This window comes from Botryllus schlosseri, chromosome 13, assembly GCF_051294905.1.
Source record: "Botryllus schlosseri isolate E-star chromosome 13, Bs_hap1, whole genome shotgun sequence".
NCBI lineage: Eukaryota > Metazoa > Chordata > Ascidiacea > Stolidobranchia > Styelidae > Botryllus > Botryllus schlosseri.
The window spans coordinates 16,698,763-16,712,610 of NC_137248.1; the positions used below are offsets into that span (position 1 = coordinate 16,698,763).

At 39.9% G+C, this 13,848-nt stretch overlaps 1 protein-coding gene across 2 annotated transcripts; it reads right to left on the bottom strand.

Annotated features, from left to right (window-relative positions):
* Positions 1 to 1,100: 1,100 nt before the first annotated feature.
* LOC145454058 (peroxisome proliferator-activated receptor delta-like) lies at positions 1,101 to 8,177 on the bottom strand. Of its 2 annotated transcripts, XM_080332044.1 has the most exons (2): positions 2,954 to 3,082; positions 1,101 to 2,883 (listed from the first exon to the last, which is right to left on the bottom strand). In XM_080332044.1, exon 2 carries the CDS (start codon positions 2,858 to 2,860, stop codon positions 1,964 to 1,966), a length of 897 nt encoding a protein of 298 aa, XP_080188170.1. In that variant the 5' UTR covers positions 2,861 to 2,883; positions 2,954 to 3,082; the 3' UTR covers positions 1,101 to 1,963. The 2 variants fall into 2 exon arrangements, with proteins under 2 accessions (XP_080188170.1, XP_080188169.1); XM_080332043.1 differs by having other exon boundaries at positions 1,101 to 8,177.
* Between the last annotated feature and the right edge of the window lie 5,671 nt (positions 8,178 to 13,848).

Genomic DNA, 13,848 nt, shown 5'->3' on the forward strand with positions numbered 1-13,848 from the left:
CTAGTAAAATTCAAGAGCTCACATCAACAGAATGACCGTCTGAGATGAAATATCCTATACTATGTAGACTCATTTTAATTGCTAAATTGCCAATAGCCTACTGATACGAACAGTTTGCTGTTTAGAGATGTTTTGTTGGGGATTGTGAGGAAAAAAGTTGGATGAGTAAGGTCAATCACGGTGACTAAAATGCTTACATTTTTTTTCTCCTGTGATATTATATACATAATCATTTTCTCTACCCCCAAGATAAGCTGCTAGATAGAACTGACCAGGCTTGACGTTATATGTTCATTCATAGATTTGTTTGTCAATTTTGGTGCCATATTTGTTGCGTTACGAGTTATTATTACATTCGCCTATATTTGTGGAAATAGATTTTCGACACTCGTTCATATCATATCGAAGGCGCGAATTTTCAAGACACGACCACGTATTTCAAGAAATGCAGTTGCAGAATTCGCTTTGAAATAATAGAACTGAAACCAATTTCTACATGCATAGTATGATCGTATTTAAAAAAAAATTCATTTTGTTGCTGTTTATCATTGCGCCAACAGTTATCATTTGCTCAAGACACCTGACGATTGCACGATAAATGAGCTAAATTTGAACAAAAACTTCGTGGGGGTCCGTGACGGTCCGAAAGGGGCCCGCGAAGACAACAAAGTTTGGAACCGCTGTACTAGATCTTGTACCAGGGATGAGCGAATTTTAAATTTCTATGTCCTAATCCAATCCAAATCCCAAGATCCAAATCCTAATCCTAATCGAGAAATTTTGTGTATTCTAATCCTAATCCGATTCAAACTTAGAATTCCACTTAAGAAGCCTACATTCTATGCCTATTATTCTGTAAAAAGAAATAAAACGCGAAATGAATGCCAAAGTACATGTAGTACCATCGGTAGCACGTAAAACTTTGTCGTCGTTCGTTACAGGACATGAATCTTCCCTCCAATCGGTAAATCCAATCCTAATCCATTGAAAATAAATATAAATCCTAATCAAATCCTAAATCATTCAAAATTTCACAAATCCGGTTTTCCCAAATCCTAATCATACATGCTCATCTCTTACTTGTACACAAAATGCAATGCTTGAGATCAATATGGTTTTTATTGATAGTAGCAAGGCGCAGGCAAGGGTACAGGGCTTAACTCACAACTATCCTACAGTCGAAGCCGTTTACTGCTATACCCAAGAAATGGGACTGTTATTAGTCGTCTGGTTGCTTCACCTATGGATATATAATATATTGGTTTGATGCTAATTTCATATTCCCGCGATTGTGTGACGGAGTAAAGCTGGTAGACTTTTTAGTCTTCTCAGGGCCCTCCATGTCATTACAAATTGGTATTGTTAATGGCTGGACTAAACAACGATCTTAGCTGTCGGACTAAAAGGGAATCGTTGTTACATCAATGTTTTTAAGAACAGTCATGTGCGCAGTAGCCTATACATTTATGCATATTATAGAGATTTGTGTTTCTTGTCCTTTCTTCCATCACGTGGGCTTAGCCCAAATGTATCCACAGTAAGTGAAATTAAAAACCACTATACGGAGTGCACGTCTTAAAAAAACATACCTTTTACGTGAGATGTAAAATTGTTCTCTGGTCGCCAATGCTTATACTATAATAATGTCACAAGCGCATGGAGATTGGTATATGAATAAGAACGAAATATTCGGTTCGGTTAATTACCAATTTTTATCAGTTCAATACAACACAAAATTGCGATACAATGAAAAGATAGGAAGGTATCGAAACTACTTGGCGTAATCTTTGAAATGAGACATCCACCTAGACCTAGGCCAATCTTGTGTCCGGGCGGGTTGTCCATTCGTTCGTATTCATGTGCAGACGAATGGACTCCGCGGCATAAATATCATTAACCTACACCGTCTGTAGGCCTATAGATCAACAAGTTATTTTTCAACTTTTAATACAATACGCATTAATCATGATTCGAATATCTCATCCACCAATGGCGTCAATATATTTCGTAAACCCCCCGACCTTATCACTTTCGTATGCTCGAAAAAGATCTGCTTCAAATCGGCGATTCTGTGAAGTAGCTTCGCGTATATTTGTACTTGCTCGTGCCCCGCGTCGTCTATCGCAGCTTCAAGGGCCTCCAGTAAATTCGCACGCATGGCGTCGACTTGCTTCACGGAGGATAAAGAAGGTCGCTCGCCGTTTAGAAAAATCACGGCGGTGTATAGAGCCAACTCTTTATCGTTGAGATTGAAGGCTGCGATTTTCCGGGCGAATTCCAATTTCGGTTTCATAATTGAAGAAAGTCCGCCCATACTTTCCAGAAACTTTGTTGTAATGAAAAGCCTCGCCGTCGGTAGTAGCAAACCTTGTTCCCGTAAGCATGTCGACACCAATACGAAGGCCGCCTCGCATGAGCCATATTTCAAGAGGATCACTTGATCTGGAATAGGCAGGTCTCGAAAGCCCGCTATGCCTTTCAAAAAGTACGACATTGCACAGATAGCATCAGCTATTCGAAATTGTAATTTCCGCGCGAAATAAAGTACATTGGGATCTATTGATGAATCACTTGGTGTCCTGTCGCTGTTACGTGTTTCCTCTGCGACAGACGTTTCACCCATCGCATGTCCGCGAAATGAGATGTCGTTTGTTGGATTACCGGGGTGGAAAATATTGCCTATTTCCCCGTAATTTTTAACAAATCGATTCGTTTCATATGTCAGAATGGGCGTTTTGTCAACTGAAGGTGACTTCGGGCTTTCGCGCAAGCTATCTTCCTTCTCAACAGTTGGGGTGTCGCAAATATCACTTTGTGAGTATTTCATTTCCGGAATAATGCCGGAAGCTGCTGCGTCCATCACTAGAGCGTTTGCTGCGCTGTCTGAAATTGAATAACTGTGCTGATTTCGAGGCGTACGTAACTGTGGGTACAGCTTTTGAATATCACGCACCGAGTCAATGTGATGGTATGGTAGCTGATGACTGTTGAAGGAATTCCAATGATTATCCATTTTGTTTTGAGTGGTGCTAATATGCAGCTGAAATGACGAGGAAACGGAATGTATCAATCTTGAAACCCGGGGATCTGGAGGTGGTTTCGTAAATACTCGCGGGATTTCTCGATACGAATTAGAACCGGAAAATCTGCTGGCCAGCCTCTGCTTCTCATCTCGGGATATTCTACCGAAGCGTATCGCATTGTGGGACATCCCTGCGCGAATGCATTTTTGAAATCTGCAATATTGACAATTGTTGCGGGTCCTGACATTCACCTTGCACGAGTCGTTACATGTTTTGTAGGTCAGCTTTAACCGGTTAGTTCTGCGAAAGAAGCCTTTGCACCCTTCGCAAGCGTGGATTCCGTAATGAAAACCGGACGACTTGCCTCCGCAGACGGCGCAAGGTATCCGCAACTCAGAAAGGCTGGATTCGGTCCCGTGAAGCATACTGGTGGACCTATAGTATACAGCAGGGTACTATTCTGAACCCGGATATAATTGACTTGTATTGGCCAATACAAGTTTTCCTAACCATAGGCATTCCTGAGTATTAGCTATATTTATCCAAATTTCGTATAAACCGCACCTGCGGAAATGTGAATACAAACAGTGTAAAATATTTGTTACTATAATTGACGACAGGACATACTATCCCAATTATCAGATGAAGTCAATTCATGTATATACTTGAATGAGGACAAAGTTGACTACAGCAGGGGTTCTAGACCGCCGGTCTGGGTCGACTTTACGGTCGATCCGCGGACTATATTGCCATTTTGTTCGTTAGAGGTTGAACACGGTCTTTAAATTAGAGAAATAAACGACGGAATTGGCACAAAATACGATGATTGGCAGGTTGAGCGCAGTTAAAAACTATTAAAACAGTGGTTCTTACGGCCATATAAGTTGGCATATTCTTATCCTCCCTTTTAATCATAATCTGCCGCTGCACTGCATATAACGGTTATGCAATGGCGTTTTGACTTCTGTGAATAACTACTTTGGGTATTTTTTTCCATAGAACTCTCAATTCAGTGTGCGATTTTCGCCTTCTCGGAATTGGGTGTCAATGTCACCGACTTGTTCCTAATATTGTGTAGAGTGAAATTACGATACCATAGTTATAACGTGCCCTATAAGAACACGCTCGACATTTGCTTTCTTGAGGGTATTTAATGGAAGTAGTTACTACTACAGATTTCAACATTTGTCAAAAATGTTCTGGATGGTACATAATTTTTCAATTTTCTCAGAATCTCATTGTGGGCCGGATAAAATAGTCTGGCGGGCTGGATGCAGCCTGCGGGCAATCGTACAATGTTTATATCAACCGTATGCAGCTTATATGTTAAATTCCTTTTGTAATGTCATGAACATCTGTTTCTCCTCCTAATTCAACCGCTATTAATCTATTTATTGGTTCCTTTTGGATTAGAACAGAGTGGAGTTAACATGTGTGTAAGCTTGCGATCTCGGTCTATAATGATTCTCGGGGTAACCACCCCAATAGTTCGGTCATTTTTGATTGGCATTTCCTGCGACAAGCTTATAAATAGCACAGTGTACATAATTACAGGGACGTAACCGGGAGGGGGGGGGGTCGAGTTTGAGAGTCACCGTGTTATATGGTTGTCCGGAAACCTCGAGCCCTGATTAGTATTCAGTATTTCCTATTCGTTGGAGCCTTGCTCATCCTTATTTTGATTAGACTTTAGATTAGATATTTGCGATATTTTAATTCAACTTGAAAACTTTCTTCACGCGTGGCACGATTCAGGGTGATTTTGGATTCTTTTTATATAATAGTGTCCTAGAAATCTGATCCCTCTACCTACAACCCTGATGGGAGGTCAAGCAATAACAACATGCAACAAAATGATTAATAAAAACCGGTAAAAGCATAATCATTAATTTTGTACCCCAATGTTTGACGCCACCCCTTCCATCAGCTCTACCGGTAAATCTGATCACGTGGGTTAAGAATGACAATAATATATGAAACTACCAATATTACCGACGTAATTCATCGACTGGAAATCGGATCCAAATAACTATTCCTATCATTTATACTCCGAATTCGGTACGTATATAGTAAGCCTGGTGATGTGTTCTGCTTCTAAAATATTACCTTTCAAAGACAAGGTATATCTTCAAGAAATCAATGATGGCACAGTACACCACAATGGCTCTCCGCTGTGCGAAGTTTCCAGTAGCCAATCAAACACGAGTATTGGTCGTCCAGATGGGCGATGTCTATTCTACGCAGCAACGCGACTATATGCTATATATCAGGGAGCAATATATATATAGCAGGGTTTGGCAGACCAGCTTCATGCGCGAGCCGCATATCAAATATCTTAGCTTTAAAAGTGCCACAACACAGAAATTTCATAAATACGAATTTTTGACGTCACAATGAAATGTAGGCTATCGAATGAAGTTTATTATTTTGTGGTGATACGGTGCGTCTCCACCTGGGCTGCAAAGTGTTTGAAATCAGGCTGATATGACGACTGAGCATTGCGGAGAAGTTCCTTCAAGTGTTGGTGAGAGTTTAAGGAAGATTTCAGCTCGGTAATCTCGACGACATTTTCTTAGGCCAAACTCTGCAGGTATTGCTTGCCTAACAATACAAATGGAAGAGCCGTATTCATCATTGCTAACCCGGAAATGATTGTGACTAGTGCTGGCGTATAATTCATTATCAAGTTCATTGTTGAACACAATGATTTATCAGTGATTGATGACCAGGCATCAAATATTGAGTGTGAAACGTTTATGTGAACTCGATTCGAGAGTTCAATTGCAAATTTCTGACCCTGTAGAGGCACTATCCCCAATATCAGTAGTTCTCTTGACCTTATGTCCAGCGCCCCAAGGGGGCAATTTGGATTTTGAAGGTGACGGAAACGTTCATGGGGCGAAATGCGGGGCGTTGGGTTCCGGGGGCGGTATGGGGGGCGCTGAAAAATAAATGGCCTTTCAGTAGATGGTGTAGTAAGGACATATGATTATATAGTAGAACAATAAATATGTATATCCCTGAGTTCTCATTCCAAACTAACATTAGACAAAATCTGTCAAATCACAGCGTTTTTCGTTGCGCTCATCGCGAAATATCCACCTACGATGTTTCCATGAATACAGTGGTTTATTTTAATTCATGTAGAATTAATTTGGCGATCTTTTGGATTGCTAATTCCCCGTTAAAACACTCCCGTCACGCTAGCTACTCCGCGTTGTTTCGACACCTTCCTATCTTATCATTGTATCGCAGTTTAAGGTGTCTTGAAATGATGAAAATATTATTAAACTGATAATTATACTGATAGCTCGGGTTATTTTCTTCGAAATGTTTTGAACTAGGTATTGCATACCGCAGTGCACTGCGTGTTGAAATCGAAACGAACTGTACTGTACAACTTTTCAGAGTGATGCCCTTTGTACATTAAATATGTTTTAAAGCTTTTTGGACAAATTGAATAACTAAATATACTTGTATTTCAGAGTCACAAAATTAAATCGTCGAAATATTTTTTCATCGTATCATAAAAGATGATACTGCTTAGTGTTGTTACCCTATTCATGTCAAAGTTAAGAGCTTGGTGCCGTACTAAATTTAATGTAGGCTAATCTCTACCACATTCTCAGTTGATTTAGTAGTCACACAAAGCAATTAAACAAAACCCAATTAACTTCCCCGTATTGTCAATCGCAGAGGAGATTTCGGGATGTCTTCTTCGATCTCGAACCAAACGCTATGAACCCGTAGGCCTTACCCGGCGGTTGTTATAACAACCTGGATTTGAACCCGAAAATAACACATACAATTAAACCGGTAATTAACCGACTAGTCTAATAGTGAAGTCCCAACATGAAACTGGACTTCGACAATTTAACCATTGTTTTTTACTACATTACTTAAAATAGGGGGTCGCCAGATCCAGGCAATTTTTGAAAGGGTGCGCCGGAGAAAAAAAAGAAAAAAGGTTAAGAATCGTTGCCCTATATTATACAAGTCTTGGGTAAACCATAAGGAAAGAAACAACACGAATACAATAAGCATATTTTTAATACGCGATGTGAATTTGCAATCATTGAATAGCCGCAATCAAAGGCTGAAAGAGCCGCATGCGAGTCGCGAGCGGCAGTTTGCCCATCTCCCGCTATGTATGTAATCGAAACATAGGGTCGTGAATTGCAAAAAGGTTGAGCGCCCCTGGATTAGGCTGACTATACTGAATTTGTGTATTATGTGATCAGGGTTGTACGTGTTTTTAGTAAACGTTAAAAGGGTTTACCACGACGAGAAAGGTTGAAGAGCACTGGTATAGAGTTCATAGTCAACATTCCATTTATCCTGCGCCGCAACGTCACGTCTTATCAAAATGTAACGAATCTACAATATTTTTATGAATATGTGTATACGAATACAATACGCAATTTTAACGGCGGCCATTATTGCTGCGTAAACTAACTCCTGATACAAACATACCTGTGAATAAACTTCGCCTTGTTTTGCAACCACCGACCACATGTAGCTAATTTCACTATAGCTTTACTGTATAGATATATATCTTTCAATGTTGAAGCAATATGATACGATGCTATCAGAACAACACGCCTCCCGCGGCCTGCCACGGCTATCAGAATTCATAGCACTTGCATTTGCTACCGGCCTAACCCTTATAGACTATATGATATTAGTTCGGCTGCAGCCGTCTCCAGGTGATACGTATCATTTTTCGAATGCACGTTGAAGCACAATCACGAAATGAACATCTTATTGTGATGTTCAGCTGCGTTTCACATCGATTTCATATTCACGTATACGATGTTGTGCAACTGATTAAAGCGAGAGTGGGTCTGGCCATGAACCACGATAAATGCCAATGCCATCCTGCGTTCTTGCAGTAGCAGCAACTACAACAACCCCTACAGCTTAACAAAGAATGGAGCTCGAACTAAACTAACTATTCTGGATTAAAAGAAATTTTGGCAGATCCCTACCAGCAACTTAAATGGGACGGAAGAATCTAACTAACGTCAACCGCATATTTAATTCCTTGGCGTTTCGTATTATCATAATCACTAACGGTGAAGTTTATATGCCCCCGGAGCCTTTCCATTTTTTCCATCCGACCAGCGACTCGAAACATTTTCCTATCCCCTATTTAAGAGAATAAAAGTAAGATCATGGACGAGTTACTTTTATCGCATGACTGACTTTTCGAAATTTCAATTGTAACTCTGGAGGATCAGATATATCCATCATCATGCTAACGTAATTTATCGACAGTCCCGTTGAGATTAATTGGATAATCCTCAATCATGTAAGATCCAACGGAAATAATTTCAGTCATCACGCAGGAATTGGATGATTCCTCTTGAAACGTTATGAGAGGCCCAATTCAAAAGCTACTCGAAGTTGAAAAGGCCATTCGAGCCCCACTCGAAACATTACAGTTACAACAAATACGTAAAAGCGGTCAACTTTGTCTTTGATAATTCGACTTATGTGAGCCACAGTGGATCAGCGATCTAAATGAAGTTTTACACCGATGCCACTCTGTCCTAAACCCGCAACCATTCCTATTTTCCCGGGATTAAAAAGGGCACTGGAATTGATAGTGATGAGCAGTATAGATCAGACTTGAACAACTAGATAATTCTAGTTGTCTAATTTCACTAAATTAGAGCGAAATGCCGCTAATCTAATTCTAATCTAATTTGAAAAAGCTTTAAATTTTCTAGTTGTCCAAGTCTGGTATGGAGGCTTGTTTGCTTTTTGTGGCGAAGTTGTCCGATGATGTTGTTATTTTGCTATTCATGGTGTGCCGATTACATTTGTCAAAGCGATTCCCGCATATGGCCAAGAGTCTGCACAATTGTCAATTTGCTTCGCTGCTTCACTGTACACGTGCTCGACGAGATGAAGCAGTCACGCAGATAACCGACAACTATCTAAAATTACTTTTCTTCCTGAATGCTTGATACAGTCGATAAATACGCAATGGTGAGTAATGTGTATCAGAGGTTTCTCAAAGCGGTTACGTGAGACCTCTATACCACATAAAGATGGAACTACTATGATGGATGTTCTCTTTCACTTTCACTCCGCCGTCTTGAGAGTGCTGGTCAAAACCGATTACCGGAGTGATGCGATTCTGAATCAATTATTTGGCTTCAAGTCTAGTCGAGTATTGGAGTATTACTCAATATGACGTCATAAAAATATAAAAGCTTTGGAAAGTTTAAGTATCTACCTATTATGCGACCAGAATAAAGAACACAAGTTCTGCGTGTGAACGAGGGCTGAGGAGTCGGAGTCGGAGTTTGTTTAATTTTCGCTTAATGGAGTCGGAGTCACGAAAACTATAGTGGCTGGAGTCGGAGTCGTGGGGAAAATACCGGCTGGAGTTGAAGTCACAGTTTGTGAAAATGACCCTGACTCCGACTTCGGCTTCTTTATTATGAAAACAATTGCTTTCGAAGGTATCTTTAAATTACTAATAATAACTAAAATAGGATTTTTATGTACTATCAATCACTGGTATTAGTGATGATATAGAAAGAATTGGACATTATTTGCAAATTACAATTCAGTTGCACAGAGGAAGAAAAGCGCAATATGCATTTTCGCGATGCAGTCACAAATTGATGAAATTTTTGGAATTATTCCATGATACTGTGACAGAGTAAATACATCGTCTCGTTTTATAATATTTTAAAATTGATGTAAATATAACCAAACGCTGCTTGCTATTTGACAAAATTAAAACTATTTGTAGCGTAGCTTAGCTGCTTGGGTCGAACAAATGATTAAGACAACTGCAAGTCCTAGTCCTTGAATACTCGAGTAAGTGACTGTAGACTAGACATATGCTATTTCCCTACTTCCTAAAGTACGTTTCTGACCAATGTTTATTAGTAGTGAGAGTCTGTGTGCTTGTAATCAGTATAATGTGTACTGAGAATATTAGTAAGTTGCATCTCGGTATTAGTTGCTGACTCAAGAGCTACACTTCGATTGCTTTATCTACATTTTAATCATACCGGATTGGATATATGTCATGATTGAATGATTCATACGTATTAGGATATTAGAGAGTCCATGTGATAAAAACTTATAAAATATGAAAAAGGAAGGATATTTAGAAAGGCATTCTTCCATGTTAATTGCTTAGTGAATGATTCGAGCTGTCCCACAATGAAACAATTTTGCATGCCATCGTTAATAATATGTTTGCATATGTTTAATGGTTATATGATTGTCATTTAAACGTCACTGTGGCATATATTTTCCGAAGTAAATCGGTAATACTGTTGGAGTCGGAGTTGGAGTCGGAGTTGGAGTCGGAGTCGGAGACGGAGTTGGAGTCAGTATATTGAAAATGTGTGGAGTCGGTATGATGAATATGTCTGGAGTGAGTTGGAGTCAGTGGTGAAATTTATCGACTCCACAGCCCTGGACTGTGAACCATAGAAACTAAAACGTTCACGTTCATAAACGAACCTTGATAGGTTCTGCACTGTGAACCTTTTTTTACATATTACAATTTTCACGTCATGATAACATCCTTGGTAAAAATTCTTTGCATTTCAACTTCAGATCACTATATGCATGAGTTTTGCAAAAGAACTGGTTTATCACCCTATAGGGGCCCAAGACCATCGTATTGCTTTTTTTTTTTTGGGGGGGGGGGTGACGAAGTGCTTTTTCGGCCCTGAGTAAAGGTAAACCTAGACCTGAGCGGTCTTGAGATCAATGAAACACTTTCTGATAACAAGGAGTTGCTGGAGCAGATTGTTTCTGGTGAAAGTATGGAAAATGATATGCCACGCCTCGTATAAATTCACAGTATGCACGAAAACGCTTTTAAATGCTAATCTAATTTTTCGACTGTCCTTATTTTTGGGTCCATGTCGATGGCAACCCTGTCTATATGACTCCAAAACTTGGCATGCTGCAGGTGCACGTCGTTGCCCAGTGCTTGCTTGTGTAAAATCAATCGCCTGTTTTATTGCGTCAAGGTCCGTGCAAGGAATTTGTGACGATAAAAAGAATGGAAACAATTGATTTACGTATGGAGCACATTACAAAGGGGTCTTGCATTAAAAATACTACTACTAGGGGGACATTTCACTGACATCAACCTTACTAAATCGACGAATTTTGTAATGAATCCTGTTTCATTTACCGGCGTAGCCGACAACTGGTTGTCTGCACCTTCTCAGTTTATACATGACCACAAATGTTACAACAATAGAAACGTATTTCTTTCGATGTGTGACGCTTGGGTCGCGAGATGTCAATAAAACAGAGATTTGAGTCGCGCTCTAAAATAAATATTGATTGCCTTTCATGAAGGTCCAATGCAAAGTATTTGGAGATAATAAAATAAGGGTGTATAAATAGTCGAAGAACAGGTACACCAGATGGTGTGTAGTTGAAGATGGACTCCGATCGTATATGGTACACTCGTTGTCGTTCCTTTCGTATTTCATCTAAATCCATTCAGAATTTCGCGATCCAAGACGTAGGTCAGAGAATCAAGATATCATAATAAAATTAGTATTAGTATTACTTCAATGGAAATTTCAATGGCGTTACGATTCGTTCTTCAATTGCAATTACAGTCAGTTTGCAAAGTTGGTCCTCAATTAAAGCTACACAGAGGCTTGACGCTCTACCACTACGAGATCCCATCACTCATGTATGTATGTATTGTATATTCTATATATATATATGTGTGTGACTGTGTGTGGATATTAAAAACCAATCACCTGACGATTTACCTCCCAAGTATATTATTGTTCCGAGTGTTGTAGTAAGCGATTGAACCTCCGTCATTATTCCATATCCCATAGGAGTGTGAATGAGAGCCTAGAAAGGAAGTAATCGTGACGTTATAACCGCCAAATAATCAACCTCACTGACCATTGTAGCTTAGGCCACAGATGGGGATACGCCTGACGATTCCCTACTTCAAATTGAATGCGGGAATGCGTCGCGTCTACGACTGCAAACGCATTGGTCAAGCAATATTAGGCTCATACATCACTTTTGACTAGGCATGGAGCGATAATTTGCGGATTATTCAAGCCAGCAGTGGAAATACACAGGAGCCCCTTGAAAGAATCGCATAGTTAACTATACAGTATCAAATACAAAATTAACGTCAGACAATTACTCAATGAACGATAGTATCAGATGAGAGAGACGTGGCACGGGCGATTGGAGTACCGGTTAACGTGACAATCGTCGTCAACAATGTCCGAATCGTACACGATAAGTTGAGTAATTTTGGCTAATGATAAACAACCCATCGAGACTCTTATACATTGAGCACACTTCACTTTTGTTCGCGATTATGAAGAAGTTGATATTCAAATTATGAGCCATATAGAGTCCATGGGCGACAAGTATCAGGAAAGTGGGTACTCAATGACGTTACTTCACGCATCTCTTCTGAAAGACTCTCAATCATCATTAAATAACAACATGATAAAGTACACTTACCCTCTAGCTGACGGTAATCTACACTAAGTAAATACATGCGGGTATGCTGGATTAATATCACCTTCGCTCCAACACGAAGATTAGCATGAATCTTAGCCTAGTGCTTCCGGTATTCAAGCGGAATCGGATTGTCAGATGTATCAGATCAGGTTACCATTACACATCACTACCTGTCAATGTCGCCCTAGTTCACCAGTGAATGTTCAAGAAGACGGGACAACCGTCAACGCAGTGACTGGGAAGATTCTCGATACAATTTGTTTTGGTATTAGAAATATTCTCTGTTTAATAAAGTAAATGTTACACGAATAAGAATTCTTCGCTTTAGTCTCACTACATTTCTTGCATTTAGTACGGATACTCCCACCCCATTCCATCCCCATTGTTTTCAAATTTGTAAATCCTAATGTTTATAATATAAGGCCTTCAAAAACCCTCAAATTCACCAAGAAATCGGAAGTGGGACAAAGCTACGTACAGTAAAATAATACCACGTGAGCAGCAAATTAAATCTATCGCAATGTTGGCTTAATGATCCTACTATAGCAACGCAGTGAGACAATGTGCTATTGGATATCGACATAGCGGTGTATAGTATGAATTGTGAGGTTTGACAGGCCAACATGTATATTACAGAGCAATACATTCTCTTCCTGATGACAGTCGTTATGCACTTTCGCAATCATGGATAGGTAGTACCTTCCAATCCTGCGTTTGAAGAATGCTAATGTCTCTGAAGTTGTCAGTGCCTCGCCATCCATGAACCTTACCGCACGTCACGGTATCACTGTTCAGAGCGGTTGTTCTCAAACTTTTTTAGACACGCCCGCCTCTATGATACTGAAAAATGCCGCGTCCCTCTTATCATCATATCACAAAATGTATGTAACCAGAATGCTAGCAATCCCAGCGCATAGTTTGATGGCATTGACTGTTGATGAGACAATTCTAAAATACGAAATTCGAACCATAACACAGAGCTAAAACTCTGAATTGGGAGAACATTTTTTTCAGTGAACCGCAACTTCGCGCCTTCTTCAGGTGCTTTCACGCCCCCCAGTTTGAGAACCATTGAAGTAGCGGATCATCTCAACTGTAGCATTAGCAAGATTCTTGAATGACTGAGTTGACTGCTACCGCAATTTCACTGCTTTATGGCTATCGATCAAAACAGCTTTACCAAATATGTTCATTCCTGTTCGTTCGATTCTACAATCTACATGCTTGATTTGATTCAACCGGCGTATTGTTAATATTTTCGGTATTGGCCACACTGCGTAGGAATAGATGCCACCCACTGTCCTATAAAACACAAACACAATTC

Excerpts from the sequence above, each read along its gene's own strand:
- LOC145454058 (XM_080332043.1), bottom strand. The coding sequence starts at position 3,448 with ATGCTTCACGGGACCGAATCCAGCCTTTCTGAGTTGCGGATACCTTGC.